A 19,674-nucleotide genomic window follows, 5' to 3' on the forward strand; every position below is an offset into this window, starting at 1 on the left:
TCTTTGGGTTGGCTCGGGTTCTTGTTGTGGTTAGTTTAGCTTCTCGCGAGAGTAAGACAAGTGCATTAATGTTGATGGAAATCACAATTGCGCTGTGCTGCACATAATGCGCAGAACATCCTTCATGTACAGTCATTGCAAATCCCTGTGAATTTTGGGCACATATGCTAACGCAGGTTTGATTTTCGTGAACATATTGTACAGCCAGTGAGGACATGGAACCTTGAAAGTATGGCGGATGCTGAGGAGCCGTAAGTACAAGAAATGATATTTATTGTCGCTAGCTGACAGAATCGACATTATGCTGCTGTTAAGCATTGAACCTTCTTTTATTCTCTCCTCTTTAGGGAGAAGAAAAGAAGGAAAATAGAGGAGCTGACTGAGAAGTTAGTGACGAAATGCTTGAAACTGCCAGCAGCTTTGAGTTGCACAGTTCGTTAGTGAGCTACCTAACCAAGTTAGCATGGAGTGTGGAAATTCATTGATTCAACAATTTCACACAGTTAGCTATGGAAATTGGGCTAATTCGAGTAGACAACTAGCTGATTCTAAGAACCAGGCACATGAACATGCTTAGTCGAAGCGTGCCCAATTCAACATCAAAGAAAACCAGTTTACCTTAGCTAATATGGTATCTAGCTAGTTAGCTAATATGATTGGTAGCTAACGTTAGTTCGCAGCAGCATCCGCTGTCTGAATTTTCACATATAGAATGATTGATTAACGTTAGCTATTCTAGGGAAATCATCCTGATGTTAATTGTCATGCTACAGACCTATATTTATATACCTAGTTCGCCATCTATTTTTGACTCACCATCACACTTGTGATAGGTTTGAGTGATTGCTGGTTGATATGTGCAGCAGAGCATCTTGTTTTCTGTGTGCAGAATGGCTGTAGATGGAGGACATAAAGATAGTGGAGACTGGGATGGCCGATGGAACCATGTGAAGAAGTTCCTGGAAAGACCCGGCCCATTTACTCATCCTGACTTTGAGCCAAGCGTTGAGGTAAGGAATCAGATAATAACATGTCCTTTTATTTAGGGGATAGAGAAAAGCATTCTCCACACCAACTCTGATATTCCTTTCAGTCCCTTGGATTCTTATTGGAGACATGCAAAATCCTGGTCATTGGAGCTGGAGGACTTGGATGTGAGCTGCTCAAAAATCTGGTATGAGAGAGAATGTCCAGCTTCCAGGTGCAAATGCATGAAAAGGTTTTGTGATCTTGTTCTATTTCTGCTCAGTAACTTAATGTGTGGTTTTTCCTTGTTCTGATCTAGGCTCTTTCAGGTTTTCGTCACATTCATGTTGTTGACATGGATACCATCGATATCTCCAACCTCAACAGGCAGTTCCTTTTCAGGTTTGGCTCGCCTTTCCCACCTTCTCCCATGGCCTTTACTCTATCAATAACAACCTTAGTGTGTTCCTGTTTGGTAGAAGAAACAAAGTGAAAGTGTCTTTTAAAAGTTTACTTTTCAACATACACCTCAATCAATGAAATGTATTTATAAGCCATTTTTACATCAGCAGATGTCAGTGCTCACCTCTATACCTTGTTTAGGCCCAACGATGTTGGCCGGCCAAAAGCAGATGTGGCTGCTGACTTTGTCAATAATCGCATCCCTGGATGTAAAGTTGTCCCGTATCCTTTGCAACTGACGTGTAGAATACCGGAGTGTAGGTTTACCCCATACAAATGACTGCATTACTAAGCTTGAGCGTGTGAAGTACTAGAAGTATGTTCTATTCTTTTTCTTAATTCATATTCTGCTTAGACACTTCAACAAAATACAAGACTTTGATGAATCTTTCTATAGACGTAAGTGCAAACTTTGTTTACTTTATGGAATTTTCTAAAAACACTTGTACTTAACAATGGTGCTGACACTTTTTTAAATTGGATTTGTAGAATTCCACATTATTGTTTGTGGATTAGATTCGATCATCGCCAGGCGTTGGATGAATGGCATGCTGGTATGTATGTCTTAATATGAACTATAGACTATGTGGATTGTGTATGTATGTAAAATGTCAGATTACCCCAGTTACCTGATCACCCCATTTACAGATATCCCTTCTGAGCTACAATGATGGTGTTCTGGACCCCAGTTCCATCATCCCCCTCATTGACGGTGGGACGGAGGGTTTCAAAGGCAATGCTCGGGTCATTCTGCCTGGCATGACCGCGTGCATCGACTGCACTCTGGCGCTTTACCCACCACAGGTGCTACAAGCTCTCTCAGACCTGCCAAATATATAATATTTATAGTGTACTGCTTCAGTAGCCCACTACTTTGTTAAGCTGGACAGTAAGTTGTTTACTGCAGCCATTTTGTGTTACATATCAGTGACCGCTTTGGTGTATGTGTTGTATAGCCTAATGTGTTGTGTTATTTTTGTCCCTAGATTAATTTCCCCATGTGCACCATTGCGTCTATGCCGCGGTTGCCAGAGCACTGCGTTGAGTATGTCAGAATGCTACAGTGGCCCAAAGACGAGCCTTTTGGAGGTACGTCCATGAATAACACTTCTCATTGTCTATCACCTCTCGATTGCAATCAAAAAGGGCAACAAATCATTGTTTTATTGCTCACTGTACCCTTAGGTGGCCATAATCCCTTCATAACACTCATTAAGATCAACATAATACCTATTATAACAGAGAATTACAGATAATGACACAGGCTCTTGTCTGTCCTTCAGAGGGTGTTGGTTTGGATGGGGATAACCCTGAGCACATCCAGTGGGTGTTCCAGAGGGCCCATGAGAGAGCTGCTGACTACAACATCACAGGAGTCACATATAGACTAACACAAGGTGAGAATGCACCATACTGTAACAACCTGTCTGGCAGAGATGGTAAAACTCTCATGCTATATCAGCTTTTGGCTATACATACTATATAGTACAAGCAACATTTGGGTTCTGTTCCATTTAAAGTGAGGATGGGGGGGGGGGGCATTGTAGGCCTATTACAATTCTAAGTTGAAATTGTATTAACCCGACCTCCCCCACTTACAAGTATTGGTTGTAAAAAAATCTGGGAACAGTGTGGCTAGATTTCTTTTCACATGGTTTTGCCTCAGGTGTCGTGAAGAGGATCATCCCTGCTGTCGCGTCAACTAATGCTGTAATAGCTGGTAGGAAACCCTTTCTGACTGTCACTGTTACGTTTCACTATATTGGTATAACTCTGCGGCGGGGGGATGTATCCGAGGTGAGGATTTACAGATTTACTGCCGTGTACACCTGTGTCACGGTTGGGGTCCGCTGCTATATATAGACCCCCATGGCCACGACATGTCTTTCATTTTCTCGGCAGACGTCCATATGGTGTGAGGTACAAACTTTCTGAAGTTCGCTTGGTAAGTCACTGGTAACTGTAATATCTTGCGTGGAAGTATACTCACTGGCTGTTTGCAGCCTGGAGCAGCTGGCCACATGGCCAGCCCCTATTGAGAGCCACCGCAGGCACAGCCCATCTGCTGCCAGTCATGGACAGGGGCAGGAGTCGGACCTCTGGGACCACCTTGGAATGGAGGGCGCATGCCCTGCGTCAGGAGGTTGATAGCTTCAATGGCGACGACAGCTGTTCCCTGTTGGCCAATGATTGCATCATCCCCCAGGAACAGCCTAGCACTGTTCACCACCGTGAGCGGGGCTACCGAGCTGACAGGCCATCAGAAGCCGGCAGCGGGGCTTCATCGCCCCCAGCGGCACGAGAGGCAATGAGGAGCCTACTCACTCGGGTAGCCACTGCACTGGACATCAAACTGGTGGATAGTGGTGACTCTCCATCTGTCCCCATCCCTGCTGAGTTCCACAAGGCCTTGCTGGGCATCTGCCAGAGGGCGCTTCCGACTCACAGCGGAGACTGGACCATGGAGTTATGCTGCGGGTGCAGTGTAACTTGACCTCTGGGAGTACCTGACCATGGACGCCATGATAGCTGCCATGGTCCTCCCGGACCGGGAGATTATACGGCAGAACCCGCGACTGAAGCTGGGACACCCCAGAGTCTTTGATGCAGACTTGAAAGCCACATATGGGTCCCTCTGCTCTCTTGGCCACCTTACAAACGCGGCCAAGCTGCTGCAGTTCTACCTGCAGCCTTTGTTGCCCCAGATGCAGGAGGGCACAGTGTCTTGCCTGCTTTTCCTGCACCAGAGGGATGTGGCCAACGGCCGGACCATGGCGCAGGTGGTTATCTCCCGGCGCCATCCCTGGCTGGCCTAATCCCGCCTTTCAGCTGCTCTCCAGAGCATATTTGCCACTCTCTCCATCACCCCAAGGCTGATGACATTCTGGAGGAGACCAATAAGGTTCGTAGGGACCGGGAGACCCTGAGATGGTTCATGGGGCCTGAAGAGGCGGCATGAACCGAGTCCAAGGCAGACGAAACGTTGCCACCCAACTGCACCTGAACGACGGTGGGGTCCCCCTCCTGCCCAATCTCTTCGTGCTGAGGCACGACAGAGGGGAGAGGCACAGTGTGTGGTGGAACAACAACCTGTCAACCGTGACCGCCATAGGGACGTGGCTGGGAAACCCAGGCACTTGGGGCGCCAGAGAAGAGGCTGGCCCCGGCAGGACCCCTGACACACCCTTCCTCTGCTGCTTCTCTCCGTCTCAAAGGGCAAAGTGGGAGGAGGGTGTGGAGTACCCTTGTGTGTTGTCCACAATGCTCGAGGGGTACCAACTCACATTCGGTGCCGGCCCCCGTCCTTCAGGGGCTTTCGTGTCACCATGTTTGCCGACTCCCTGAAAACCCTGCGGCTAGAGATCTCACTCCTGGACAAGGGTGCCATCCGCAGGATCAAGACATCAGAAAGGATGTGTGGGTTCTTCTCCACTTATTGGACCTCCGCAACCTCAATGGGTACTGAGGTTCCACCTGCTGTCCCCAGCCCACGTGTTGCAGGCCGTGTCCAGGGACCAGTGGTCTGTGACGCTTGACCTGAGGGATGCGTACTTCCATGTTCTTGTTCACCCAGCTTATTGGCAGTACCTCCGATTTGCTTTGAAGGGAATTTATGGTTCTTCCCTTCGGCCTCCCCTTGGCAACACGCACTTTCACGAAGTGTATGGATGCTGTCCTGGCACCTCTCACATCCTGAGGATTGTTGATCCTCAATTACCTGGACGATCCTGACCCACATCGGTGGGCTAGGCATTTACTGTAAACGACAAGAGTCGTCATCTGACGCCCACCCAGAGGGTGGCCTTCATTGGCATGGAACTGAACTCAGTCCTCATGAGACCACACCTGTCCACCAGAAGGGTTCAGGCAATCTTATCTTGCCTCGACCACTTTTGGCAGAGGTGGGTGGTATCCACCCTGACCTGTCAACGCCTGTTGGGCTTGCCGCCGGCAACCCCGTTGCTGATTCTCCTGGGCCTCCATCTCCGGTCTCTTCAACGGTGGTTCAACTCCCGCCGGCTGCACCCCCATCACCGCCAGTGGCGGGTGACTGCACAGTGCCTCAGGGCATTGTTGAGGTGGCGCTGACGCTCCTTTCTTTCAGGTGGGGTGGTGGAGATGCTGAGGATGTGTCGCCGGGAGCTGGTCAGCACAGACACCTCCCAGTTCGACTCAGGTCCCACCGCCTCCATCGTATGGCACGGGAGCTCCTCTGGGCTCAGGGATTTCAGGTTCATTCCTTCCAAAGGTTCTGTCAGACAGGCATGTGAACCTCCCTTTTATCCTGTCTGCTTACGACCCCCCCCCCGGCAGTGGCGGAAGTTTGGGCCTCCCTCCGGCATGATGTGCCCTGTGCAGTTACTAGCTGCTTATGTGGAGAGGACACGGTCAGTGAGAACAACAGACCAGCTCTTTGTCTGCAATGGGGAGAGTCCTGCGGGCTGGGCTATCAAAGCAGAGGTGCTCTCACAGGATCATGGACATGGATTATAACAGCATACCGTCTTGCTGGCCGGCCAGTGCTGGGATCTGTGGTGGCACATTCGGCGCAAGGTGTGGCTGCGTCCTGGGCTCTACTGAGAGGAGTGCCCCTCGCTGATATCTGTGCTGCGGCCAGCTGGGCTTCCTCTTGCACCTTTGCTAGGAACTATTGGGTAAATGTGGCACCTCCCTCTGCGGTTGATTCAGTGGTCCTGGGCGTCGCCTCCCCTTCCAGGGACTTTATTTTTTTAAATTGTATTTATTTAACCTTTATTTAACCAGGTAGGCCAGTTGAGAACAAGTTCTCATTTACAACTGCGACCTGGCCAAGATAAAGCAAATCAGTGCGACACAAAACAACAACCCAGAGTTACACATGGAATAAACAAATGTGCAGTCAATAACACAATAGACAAAAAGTCTATATACAGTGTGTGCAAATGGCGTAAGGCAATAAATAGGCCATAGTTGCGAAGTAATTACTATTTAGCAAATTAACACAGGAGTGATAGATGTGCAGATGTTGTGATGAAGTAGAAATACTGGTGTGCAAAAAAGTAAATTAAAACAATATGGGGATGAGGTTGGTAGATTGGATGGGCTGTGAGCAGCTGCAGCGATCGGTTAGCTGCTCAGATAGCTGATGTTTAAAGTTAGTGATGAAGATAGACGTCTCCAACTTCAGCAAAAAAAAAAAAATTTTTTTTTTTATTGCAATTCATTCGTCATTGTGCCGGGACCCCCCCCCCTTCCACATTGGTAGCCCCTGCGTCTCGGTCCCACACTGGGATTTCGCCACCGGCTGGCCAGGTCCTTCTAGCACTGACTAAATCTGGTACAGGTATACCAATATATTGGAGTGATCCAGTATAGTGAAACATAACTGTGGTTACATACAAAACCTTCGTTATGTGAGCTATATGGATCGCTCCAATCCTCTTCGGTGCTAGAGGCGCCTCAAATTATGTAGAGAACGTGTGTTGTGGCCATGGGGTGTATATATAGGGGCGGACCCCAGCCGTGACACAGGTGTACACGGGAGTAAATCTATAAATTCTCACCTCGGATGTATCCCTCTGCCGCGGAGTGATACCAATATATTGGAGTGATCCATATAGCTCACATAACCATGGTTACATACGTAAGCTTAATTTTATCTTGATGGATCCCAACTTGATTACAAGTAGCTACTTTTGTACATTTCAAGTAGTGTAACTTGACTTTTTTGTTGCTCTGTAGCTGCCTGCTCCACTGAAGTTTTTAAAATGGCTTCAAGGTTAGTACTGTGAATTTAAAAATTCTGTTTTCACATGATTCACACACTGTAGAGAACAGGTCAGTTTAATACCAGGTATCAAATTACTTTTCTCTGGCTTTGCAGCGCTTATATTCCACTGAATAATTATCTGGTATTTAATGATGTGGACGGACTGTACACCTACACGTTCGAGGCAGAGCGAAAGGTTAGTAATGTCTCAGGAGTACCTAGATGATTGTCTTTAATGGGTATATATTTGCCCATTTTATTAAAGAGAACTGTACCAATGTTACCTACAAGGCTGTAAGGGTGTGGTGTGATGTCAGAAGTACTTTGTGTCTTCATGCTCTTGTTTGGTCTGACAGGAGAACTGCTCAGCTTGTAGCCAGGTGCCCCAGGATCTACAGTTCCCACCCTCTGCCAAGCTACAGGAGGTCCTGGAGTACCTGACTGAGAACGCCTCCCTGTGAGTACATCTGCTAGTAACCAGATTGACTGACTGATATTGATGTCTGTCATGTCTTCATACAGTAGAGGCATTTTTTTTTTATCGCTACTGAAAGGTGTAATTGTGAAGTTGGCATTGTTAGCTTTCATCTTTTCCAGACAAATGAAGTCCCCAGCCATCACAGCAACCCTGGAAGGGAAAAATAAGACACTATATCTACAGACTGTAGCTTCAATTGAAGAAAGAACTAGACCCAACCTTTGCAAAACCTTGAAAGGTAAGATGTTTTTTTTTCTTCAAATATGTGTAAGGTTTATGTAGTCTACCAATGTTTTGTTTCGGCCATCTTGTACATGTAATGTTGTGGTGTTGCAGAACTGGGATTGTCTGATGGACAGGAACTAGCAGTGGCAGATATCACCACACCTCAGACTGTCCTCTTCAAGCTGAAACTCACCTCTTAAACCGTCAAAGTACACATACAGAATCTATCAAGACATTTGACAACCTTTGGGGAAAGTGATACAGCGTGGTATTGTTTTAATATATTTGAGACTGATCATGTATGTAAGATCCATTATGGCGGGTAGTGTGGAAGGTCAACAACTTTATATCATTACAATGTAATCAGTCGGAACGTTTTCCTTAACAATTCTGTTTTACTTATTAATGTTTGCTCCAAATGGATATCTTCTTTCCCCCATTCAAAATAAGTAGTTTCTCCTTATATACATAATGACAACTGTGCTGCAATAAAGTGTTTTGTTAATGAAACTTGGTGCAAAGTGGGTTTCCTTACTCTGTGCACTAGATGGAGCTATACAACTAACACCACTATATAGCACCGACTGTAATAAAAATGATGGTATCAGGGGACATTTTATGGAGCGAGATACCTGCCAAAAGCTTGAACGTACGTATTGTTAGGGTTGTAAGAAAATCCATCTGTAAATTTTTAGGATCGTAAGAAAAGCCATGTGTGAAATAAATGTGAAATTTCATCTGTAAACATACAAACACCATGTTACGATTACGGACTAACATTTTAATGTCAGAAGAAAGATGCTCCTTTTGTAAAAGGCACATGACAGCCCGCTTGGCATTTGCAAAAAGGCGCCTAAAATATAATATACAACTACTACTAGAAATAATACAACTTCATGAAACATGTAAGAGGCCTGGTATTTATAGCGGGTTTTGAAAAGGCCTTCGATAAAGTAAAGACTGGACTTGCCAAAAACTATATAGTTTGTTAATTAACAAGAGATTTGTGTATTGGATGCAAAAACAAGTTTTAATAACTCCAACCTAAGTGTATGTAAACTTCCGACTTCAACTGTAGATAGGCATGCTTTATCTTGACTGGTTTAGCGTCCCAGATAAAGCTAAATATTTTTTGCTCATACGATTTGAAAAACGAATCATCAGTAGGCAACGCCATAAGTGAGTGAGTAAACTGAGATATGAGCAAGGAGTTAATCAGGGTACTTTTTCCATAAATAGACAGGCATTTATCACTCAATGGTTGCAGGATCTTTTCTATTGAAATTCATTGTGGAAAGCTCATCTATATCTTTGTGATATGAATAGCAAGTATGTCTACATCAGTCAGCCCAATTTAATAGGTAAACTGCAGGGTAATGTAAAAGTAGTATTTTTTTTTACAGATCCAATACGTAAGTTTACACTTTCATAATTAGGTTTTAGTCCAGAAATGCTATCTAGAACTTTTTTTTTCAACCACTCCATACATTTCTTGTTAACAAACTATAGTATTGGCACGTCGGTTAGGACATCTGCTTTGTGCATGACCCAAGTCATTTTTCCAACAATTGTTTACAGATACATTGAATTAATTGAAATAATCTATCACAATTCTCGTGGGTCAGAAGTTTACATACACTAAGTTGACTGCCTTTTTAAACAGCTTGGAAAATTCCAGAAAATTCTGTCATGGTTTTAGAAGCTTGTATTTCAAGGCCTACCTTCAAGCTCAGTGCCTCTTTGCTTGACATCATGGGAAAATCAAAAGAAATCAGCCAAGACCTGGTACATTCTTGGGAACGATTTCCAAACACCTAAAGGTACCACGTTCATCTGTACAAACAATAGTACGCAAGTATAAACACCATGGGACCACGCAGCCGTCATACCACTCAGAAAGGAGACACGTACTGTCTCCTAGAGATGCGTTCTATCTCCGAAAAGTGCAAATCAATCCCAGAACAACTGCAAAGAACCTTGTGAAGATGCTGGAGGAAACGGGTACAAAAGTATCTATATCCACAGTAAAGTGAGTCCTATATCAACATAACTTGAAAGGCCGCTCAGCAAGGAAGAAGCCACTGCTCCAAAACTGCCATTTAAAAAAAGCCAGACTTAGGGTTTGCAACTGCACATGGGGACAAAGATCATACTTTTTGGAGAAATATCCTCTGGTCTGATGAAGCAAAAATAGAACTGTTTGGCCATAATGACCATTGTTATGTTTGGAGGAAAAATGGGGAAGCTTGCAAGCCGAAGAACGCCATCCCAACCGTGAAGCACGGGTGGCATCATCATGTTGTGGGGGTGCTTTGCTGCTGGAGGGACTGGTGTACTTCACAAAATAGATGGCATCATGAGGTAGGAAAATTATGTGGATATATTGAAGCAACATCTCAAGACACCGGTCAGGATGTTAAAGCTGGGTCTCCCAAATGGACAATGACCCCAAGCATACTTCCAAAGTTGTGGCAAAATGGCTTAAGGACAACAAGGTCAAGGTATTGGAGTGGCCATCACAAAGCCCTGACCTCAATCCAATAGAACATTTGTGGGCAGAACTGAAAAAGTGTATGCCAGCAAGGAGGCCTACAAATATGACTCAATTACACCAGCTCTGTCATGAGGAATGGGCCAATATTCACCAAACTTATAGAAGCTTGTGGAAGGCTACCCAAACCGTTTGAGCCAAGTTAAACAATTTAAAGGCAATGCTACCAAATACTAATTGAGTGTATGTAAACTTCTGACCCACTGGGAATGTGATGAAAGAAATAAAAGCTGAAATAAATCATTCTCTCTACTATTATTCTGACATTTCACATTCTTAAAATAAAGTGGTGATTCTAACTGACCTAAGACAGAGAATTCTTAATAGGATTAAATATCAGAAATTGTGAAACTGAGTTTAAATGTATTCAACTGTATATAATGAATATGAATTGGGTGGGTTGAGGTGATTTAAATATAAAAGCACTAAACCTCAAAGCTTCACTTATTTAAAAGTTTTACTTGATCCCAGATGGTTCTCAAGTAGATTACTAAGAAAAGCTTATCCATTGTTTAAAATGGCCTTTGTGAAGATTGCCATATGTCATTTTTTCAAAGTATCTATCTTTCAAATAAGCATTGCACAGCTGGCTACACCTTCATTCCCCTGAAAAGATAGAACAAATATTATTGCTGAACCCAAATCTGCTGGTTGATAAAATACACATTTAAAAAAAAAAAAATCTGTTTTTAAATTATATTGGAATGGTAGAGTTATGTTTAATGGGGTTATCAGAATTGTATGGGAAGGTCTTCTCAATCAAAGATTACAACCAATTGATTGATTATAGCATTACCCCAAAAATGGATGTGGCAGTGGGAGGAGGTAGGGAACCAATTTGTCTGCCCAATTTAAAGGATCAAAACTGGCAGAGGAATAAAAATAGCATAAATAGGAAAGCATACCAGTTTTGTTTGAGGACCAGGATGTTGACAGCTGTGCCACACAGATTTGATGTACTGATTCCATGGTACAGGGTGTATGACGCAAGATTCAAGACCTTGTGCTTTTCAGCAAAAATTGTTATATAGAATTCTTGCCACCAACAAAATGTTGAATATTTGGGGTATACAATCATCGCAGCTCTGCAGATTTTGTTGTGAGGATACAGAATCAATAGACCATTTATTCGGGTATTGCCCTCTAGCCTGTTTCTAGGATCAGGTTCAGGAATGGCTGAAAATGCATAACATTTATCTAAAATTGACACTAGAAATAGTACTGTTCGGAGATCTGGAGAGACTGGGTCAGTCAATTACTAATACACTTAGTAAATGTATTTATCTTCAACTCTGGATTAGATTTGATAGATTCAAATTGTACGTTAAACATCACAGCATAGTTGAAAGATATATGGTGCATAGAAATCCGAAGAGGGTGGCCAGCAGAGATGGATGGGATTGGCTGAGGGAAACTGGGGATTGAGATGTGGAATTGGAGAGGAGTTGCTGGGTGTGGGATAGAATGACAGTCAAAGACAAAAGTACGAAAAAATAAAGTCAAAATTAAACCTAACAAAAAGTATGTTTTAATGATACTTAGGGGCAGTGTTGTTACAGCTAATGCCTGTTTGCCTGAGGCTGATGCCATGCAGGTGTTTGTACACATGTATATACACACACTCATACAAATGTGCACATACATGGACACACATGTAAATAGTGCCATACATGCACTTAAACATATTCAGTTGGCCTTGCTGTTATGATTTTTGTTGTCCTTGATGTCTTTTTTTTTGCATTGTTTTCTCTTTTGCTTTTGTTTTTCTCTTTTCATTCTGTTGGTTGTTGGTGCATTGGGGACGGGGTCTTGGGGGTGGGGAATGGAATATTATAATTTTTTCTCAGGGGCGGAGGCTTGGATGGTTGCGGGGCAGCTCTTGGGGAACTGTGGGGGGGGATCTTGGAGGGCTAGTGGCCTGGCGGTTAGGTGCTTGGGCTGATGGATCGCTGATTTGGATCCCCGTTTTTGACTTTGTGGGAGATCTGTCGATGTGCCCTTGAGCAGGGTGTTGACCCTGGTTGCTTCTGTGTGTCGCTCTGGATGGGAGTTACATGACTAATATGATGTAGTTGTTGAGCGGCTTCACTGCAAGTATATTTTAAATAAATCAAGTATATATATAATTTTTTTAAGCCACCTAAGAAACAAGATTCTTTGGTCTGATGAAACCAAGATTGAACTCTTTGGCCTGGATGCCAAGCGTCACATCTGGAGGAAACCTGGCACCATCCCTACAGTGAAGCATGGTGGTGGCAGCATCATGCCGTGGGGATGTTCTTCAGCGGCAGGGACTGGAAGACTAGTCAGGATCGAGGTAAAGATGAACGGCGCAAAGTACAGAGAGATCCTGGATGAAAACCTGCACCAGAGAGCCCAGGACCTCAAACTGGGGTGAAGGTTCACCTTCCATCAGGACAACTGCCATAAGCACACAGCCAAGACAACGCAGGCGTGGCTTCGAGGCAAGTCTCTGAATGTCGTTCATTGGCCCAGCCAGAGCGCAGACTTGAACCTGATCGAACATCTCTGGAGAGACCTGAAAGTAGCTGTGCAGCAACGCTCCCCATCCAACCTGACAGAGCTTGAGAAGATCTGCAGAGAAGGATGGGAGAAAATCCCCAAATACAGGTGTGCCAAGCTTGTAGCGTCATACCTAAGAAAACTTGATGCTGTAACCACTGTCAAAGATGCTTCAACAAAGTACTGAGTAAAGTGTCTGAATACTTATGTAAATGTTATATTTCAGTTTTTTATTTTGAATAAATTAGCCAAAAAATCTAAACCTGTTTTTGCGTTGTCGTTATGGGGTATGGTGTGTAGATTGATGAGGGAATTTGTTTTTTTTATACATTTTAGAGTAAGACTGTAACTTATTAACAAAATGTGGAAGAAATGTGGACATCGCCATGCATGACTAATTCAATATTGCACCATCTCATTCTCTGGGCTCTGTCTGCAATCATAACCAGTAATATCTACCAGGAATAATGAAACAGAATATGAATTATGTATGACCACTGGAATCTTTGCCATTCAGAATATTGTTTTTATTGAAGATTTTGATGTTTATTTCATCACTCAAAATCTTGCCAAAGCATATTCTGTAGGAGGGGTTAATATGAATTTAAAATAATTTGACATGAACATATGGACTTTGAAATGAACAAGGGAGAGGTTAAGTTCGGCATAAGCTTGTTCCCACACTTTACAATAACTCTGTTGCGGTGGTCTTAGGTAGTCTCCATATAGGTTATTCCCTCCATTGCGACACTGCTGCCCAGTTGAAGAGCTTGTGATCTCCATGCAGCACCACAGCAACATGCGCCTTCAGAAAAGCACCCCAAAACCTTAGATGATGCCCTTCTGGAGGCATACAACCATAGTCATGTCTTCATTTAGGCCTATTTGCCTACTAGCCAATTAAAGGGAAAAGCCTGCATGATACGTGCAACTCCTCAATCCAACATATTTCAACATTTAATTAATTCAGTTCAGTCAGTATGTAATCCATTGTCATTGCAATAGGAACTAAATCAAAGAGAATAGAACATATCCATTTGTTTATTGAAATCCATGTGTGTATTCAAAATGATCTAAATTCTCAAGTTCTTTAACCTATCACTTTAATAATTCAATGTTTAATTTAGGCCTTTCCAAATAAAAAATAGGGTGCCTTCATCTTGTAGGCATTGCAATTTAGGCTATCATTTTGGATACTGGTGTCTTGCAGAACAGTTTTAGAACTCTGTGTTTATAACCATTTTTATAGGACTCCTTTTGAAAAGACACCCTAGCTCACAGGCCTCTAAATATAGCCTTTTTTACAAAATAGTTGAAGAAGCATGTGCAGTGGCTGATAGAGAAAACAGATCTGGCAATAAGAATAGGCTATAGATAGTCTTGACCATTTGGGACCCCGTGATGGATACCAAATCAAATTTTATAACCTCTGTGTGATGGGACAGTGCAACGTAAATAGCTATATCGAGCCTACATACAGAGTGGAAATCACTAATACCATAGTCAATATGCCTAATATAAGTCCTACAGTCCGTGCTCCCAAATACTGGAAAAGGTGTGATTCATTAGGTTACATGATCACCACAGTAGCCCCACACAGCTATAAAAATAAAAGATGCAATTATATGGCCATTACATAACAAACAACAGCATGACATATTTAGATAGCAGAATAGGCCTAAATCATATTTACTTTCTATTTTGCAGCTCAGGCGGTTATTCTAGTCAAAGTTCTGTCTTTATCATTCTCATACAAGTCATTTGCTGAAGGCCCAAGCCTGTGCTGCACTAAATTGTAATTATTTCGCCTCTATGGCCTGTTTATTGCCTTACCTCCTAACTCTTCTACATTTGCACACACTGTACATACAGTGCCTTGCGAAAGTATTCGGCCCCCTTGAACTTCGCGACCTTTTGCTACATTTCAGGCTTCAAACATAAAGATATAAAACTGTATTTTTTTGTGAAGAATCAACAACAAGTGGGACACAATCATGAAGTGGAACGACATTTATTGGATATTTCAAACTTTTTTAACAAATCAAAAACTGAAAAATTGGGCGTGCAAAATTATTCAGCACCTTTACTTTCAGTGCAGCAAACTCTCTCCAGAAGTTCAGTGAGGATCTCTGAATGATCCAATGTTGACCTAAATGACTAATGATGATAAATACAATCCACCTGTGTGTAATCAAGTCTCCGTATAAATGCACCTGCACTGTGATAGTCTCAGAGGTCCGTTAAAAGCGCAGAGAGCATCATGAAGAACAAGGAACACACCAGGCACACCAAAACGTTATGTTTGGCGTAAAAGCAACACAGCTCATCACACCATCCCCACTGTCAAACATGGTGGTGGCAGCATCATGGTTTGGGCCTGCTTTTCTTCAGCAGGGACAGGGAAGATGGTTAAAATTGATGGGAAGATGGATGGAGCCAAATACAGGACCATTCTGGAAGAAAACCTGATGGAGTCTGCAAAAGACCTGAGACTGGGATGGAGATTTGGCTTCCAACAAGACAATGATCCAAAACATTAAGCAAAATCTACAATGGAATGGTTCAAAAATAAACATATCCAGGTGTTAGAATGGCCAAGTCAAAGTCCAGACCTGAATCCAATTGAGAATCTGTGGAAAGAACTGAAAACTGCTGTTCACAAATGCTCTCCATCCAACCTCACTGAGCTCGAGCTGTTTTGCAAGGAGGAATGGGAAAAAATGTCAGTCTCTTGATGTGCAAAACTGATAGAGACATACCCCAAGCGACTTACAGCTGTAATAGCAGCAAAAGGTGGCGCTACAAAGTATTAACTTAAGGGGGCTGAATAATTTTGCACGCCCAATTTTTCAGTTTTTGATTTGTTAAAAAAGTTTGAAATATCCAATAAATGTCGTTCCACTTCAAGATTGTGTCCCACTTGTTGTTGATTCTTCACAAAAAAATACAGTTTTATATCTTTATGTTTGAAGCCTGAAATGTGGCAAAAGGTCGCAAAGTTCAAGGGGGCCGAATACTTTTGCAAGGCACTGTATATGTTTCTATTGTGTTGACTGTACGTTTGTGTAACTCTGTCTTGATTTTGTCACACTGCTTTGTTTTATCTTGGCCAGGTCGCAGTTGTGAATGAGAACTTGTTTTCAACTGGCCTACCTGGTTAAATAAAGTTGAAATAAAAAATGTTTTTAAAAAACGTATATAACGTCGTTATTGAGTGCAGTTCTAAAACAAGCTCTGGACTTTTATTTTGGAAATGAAACCGGAAGCTGCAAAGCAACTCTTCCATCTGGGCTACAGTTGCTTGATTGACTAGCTGACTTCGACTAGCTACGTTCAGGCAATGTCTTTTGCAAATGCCTTATTACTGACAAAAGTACGCATAACAAAATATCTGCAAACGAGTAAAGGGAGACGTAAAGTAAAAAATTGAACGTGTAAATGTTAATTCATAGTAGTAACAGATCTAATTTAACGTTTACGTTTAATGTTTCATGCATGGATTTTCTTACAATCCTAACGATACGTACGTTCAACCTTTTGGCAGCTACCTCGCTCCATATCTTTGGGACACCCCTAACCCCTATCTAACCTTAACCATTTTAACTTCAGTGGGGGGTCGGGATGTTCCAAGGATTCCGGATAGCACGGAAATTTTGATTACACAAAGAGGTTGTTTCACCAGCCCAAATTAATTTAACTTTTTGGGATTATGATCAATTTGATTTATTGTACATGGGTTAGTAGCTCTGGACTCTCACTAAATATATTCAAAATGTGGCCATTTGTAGTCGACTGAAAAAAATGTAGTTGACACCTATTTTAATAAGTGCAATAAGATGATCAGTACCACGGGGCGGAAGGTAGCCTAGTGGTTAGTGTTGGGCCAGTAACCGCAATGCAGCTGTAACGAATCCCCGAGCTGACAAGGTAAAACATCTGTCGTTCTGCCCCTGAGCAAGCCAGGCTGATGAGCAAGCCAGGCTGATGAGGATGAGCAAGCCAGGCTGATGAGGATGAGCAAGCCAGGCTGATGAGGATGAGCAAGCCAGGCTGATGAGGATGAGCAAGCCAGGCTGGTGGGCTTGTGGGCAAGCCAGGCTGTCATTGTAATACGAATTGGTTCTTAAACTGACTGGTCTAATTAAATTTAAAACAAATACCTTGGATCCCCCTGACAACTGCGAGTCGAGGACATTTCTGGTTGCGACATCATATCGACGTCTGCAACCAAGAATAGCACTTGCCAAACATGCCAGCGTGTTTTCTTTTCTGAAGTCATGGCGGGACCTTTAAACGCTAGAAGAGGACCATGTAAAAATATATTTCCTCAGGTAATTTTGTTCTCGAATTATCTTTGTTTTCTGAAGTGACGTTAGCTACAATTTGTGTTGTTGTCTGCTGTTTTCATTGATTATCGATCGAAATCAGTAATATGTTAGCACGATTCGGCTAACAAGATTTACAGTGTAGCGACAGTAACGCTATCTAACGCGCAGTAAACTGGTGTTTTGACAGACAGGTTATCGAAGTAAAGTTAGCTAGTTTAATGTATGATGACTCTGGCCGTCAAAATAGTGTTAACCCAACTATTTACATACTAATCTGGAGTTATTATTTTCATTAATGCTGTGTATGGAGATAATAGATAAGTAAAACAAAGGATCGTCCTTTGATGGTGTTTAATCTATTGATCTAATTCAATTAATAGTACTACTTTTTAGCCCTTCCAGCCTGTATGTGAAGTATTTATAGTGATGACTAACATTTTAAATGATATACTAGACCTACACAGTATGTCTCATGTGATATGATGACCTGTTCTTTGGGGAATTTATCATCAATACATTATTTATCTTGTGGGGATGTTGTCTTTTGATTTCAGGGAGAGACCTATGCCCTCCCAAGGGATGCAACACATTTTGCCTGATGTGGACAATAAGTGAGCATTGTTCAGGTGGTCGGGGAATTTCGATTCCAGAGATGGACTTTGCCAGGGTTGACAAAATGTGGTGGGACCACCCTCCACCACCATCTGCAGCTCAGTAGAGATGGAGAGGTACTTTTCCCGTCCTCTGCTGCTCTGGATGCCCAGGAAGCTCTGGCAGGTTAAGCTGTATTGCCCACATTCTGTGGAGTAGGAACGTCATCAGTTGGAACATATGGTTCCTTACACTGTTCCACGCAAATACACTGGTAATGGCAATATCATTTAAATGTAATTGACAATCTAATGCAGCTTTTATATTTAATACAAAACAGCAACACATTTCTCTTTGTGAAATGTTATTATAGAATTATTCTATTCTCAGTCTGGTGTATTCTCATATATTTATGTTGTTTATTTTTCTTTAGGGGAGCTGATAGGTTTGGAGTACCTCCTCGATCAGACTGGTTTGGTGCTGCAGGATCACAAGGCTGCCATTGAGGAACTAGAGACAGGTGATCCTGATGTCCAAGGGGAGGATGATGAGGGCTTTGTGGAGCTTGTGGAATTTCAGGGCCTGACAGTTCCAGTGGTGGAGACAGCCCTGCATCTTGTTGGCACCTTTCGTCCTACTCCCACTCCCTCTACCAGCATCCAGTCCCCAGCTGCATCAGTCAGTCCCCTGTCCTCCACTCCTGTACGGGCTACTCCACCACCTGGGCCTCTGTCCTCCACACTTGTGCTCGTCAGTCCCCTGTTCCTGTTTGGGCTAACATTACTCCTTAGTCCATGGACCATAAATGTTCTTTTTAAAGTGTGATTTGGCTCTGGCAGTCAAAACAGCCAAATACCCCATCTAAAGGATTGGGATAGTGAAATGTTTTGTTGTTTCGGCTCTGCAATGATACAAAGTGCATATTGTCAGCTTTAATTTGAGGGTATTTTCATCCATATTACAACACTTTTTATTACAGTACTTTTTGTACATAGTCCCCCCATTTAAGTGGAACCAAAAGTATTGGGATAAATTCACTTATGTGTTTTAAAGTAGTCAAGAGTGTAGCATTTAGTCCCATATTCCTAGCACGCAATGATTACATAAAGCTTGTGACTCTACAAACAGTTGCTCTTTGTTTTGGTTGTGTTTCAGATTATTTTGTGCCCAATAGAAATGACTGGTAAATAATGTATTGTGTCATTTTGGAGTCACTTATTGTAAATAAGAATAGAATATGTTTCTAAACACTTCTACATTAATGTGGATGCTACCAGGACTACGGATAGCCTGATGAATTGTGATGAATGAGAAAGTTAGATGCACAAATATCATACCCCCAAGACATGCTGTATGACAAGGGCTATGTTGAGAGGTAGCTTGCAAGTAAGCATTTCATTGCACTGTTTACACTGCGCTGTAATCTGTAATTATGTATTATTAATACAATTGGATTTGATTAGATTTTTGACAGTAAGGATGCTTTCCATTTCAACAGACATAGTTCTAAAAGAAAGTACACCAGGGCTATACAGTGGGGCAAAAAAAGTATTTAGTCAGCAATCAATTGTGCAAGTTCTCCCACTTAAAAATATGAGAGGCCTGTAATTTTCATCATAGGTACACTTCAACTATGACAGACAAAATGAGAGAGAAAAAAATCCAGAAAATCACATTGTAGGATTTTTAATGAATTTATTTGCAAATTATGGTGGAAAATAAGTATTTGGTCACCTACAAACAAGCAAGATTTCTGGCTCTCACAGGCCTGTAACTTCTTCTTTAAGAGGCTCCTCTGTCC

At 42.6% G+C, this 19,674-nt stretch overlaps 1 protein-coding gene across 3 annotated transcripts; it reads left to right on the forward strand.

The window, feature by feature from the left end:
• Positions 1-87: 87 nt before the first annotated feature.
• Positions 88-8,390, forward strand: LOC135528233 (NEDD8-activating enzyme E1 catalytic subunit-like). Of its 3 annotated transcripts, none has more exons than XR_010453521.1 (17): positions 88-251; positions 348-386; positions 890-1,010; positions 1,094-1,174; positions 1,286-1,368; positions 1,570-1,650; positions 1,784-1,827; positions 1,918-1,982; positions 2,077-2,232; positions 2,415-2,517; positions 2,712-2,825; positions 3,095-3,148; positions 7,150-7,186; positions 7,292-7,373; positions 7,534-7,634; positions 7,759-7,893; positions 7,992-8,390. XR_010453521.1 is itself a non-coding variant. In XM_064957179.1 (17 exons), the coding sequence occupies exons 1-17, from the start codon at positions 232-234 to the stop codon at positions 8,078-8,080; spliced, it is 1,389 nt and encodes a 462-aa protein (XP_064813251.1). In that variant the 5' UTR covers positions 90-231; the 3' UTR covers positions 8,081-8,390. The 3 variants fall into 3 exon arrangements, 2 of the variants coding, with proteins under 2 accessions (XP_064813251.1, XP_064813252.1); XM_064957179.1 differs by having other exon boundaries at positions 90-251; positions 7,775-7,893; XM_064957180.1 differs by lacking the exon at positions 348-386 and having other exon boundaries at positions 90-251; positions 7,775-7,893.
• Positions 8,391-19,674: the final 11,284 nt, after the last annotated feature.

The sequence above is a fragment of the Oncorhynchus masou genome, chromosome 33 (assembly GCF_036934945.1).
Source record: "Oncorhynchus masou masou isolate Uvic2021 chromosome 33, UVic_Omas_1.1, whole genome shotgun sequence".
In the NCBI taxonomy this organism is placed as follows: Eukaryota; Metazoa; Chordata; class Actinopteri; order Salmoniformes; family Salmonidae; genus Oncorhynchus; species Oncorhynchus masou.

Excerpts from the sequence above, each read along its gene's own strand:
- LOC135528233 (XM_064957179.1), top strand. The coding sequence starts at position 232 with ATGGCGGATGCTGAGGAGCC. Across the intron at positions 387-889 it reads ATAGAGGAGCTGACTGAGAA|AATGGCTGTAGATGGAGGAC; the intron begins GTTAGTGACGAA and ends TTCTGTGTGCAG. Across the intron at positions 1,175-1,285 it reads GTGAGCTGCTCAAAAATCTG|GCTCTTTCAGGTTTTCGTCA; the intron begins GTATGAGAGAGA and ends GTTCTGATCTAG.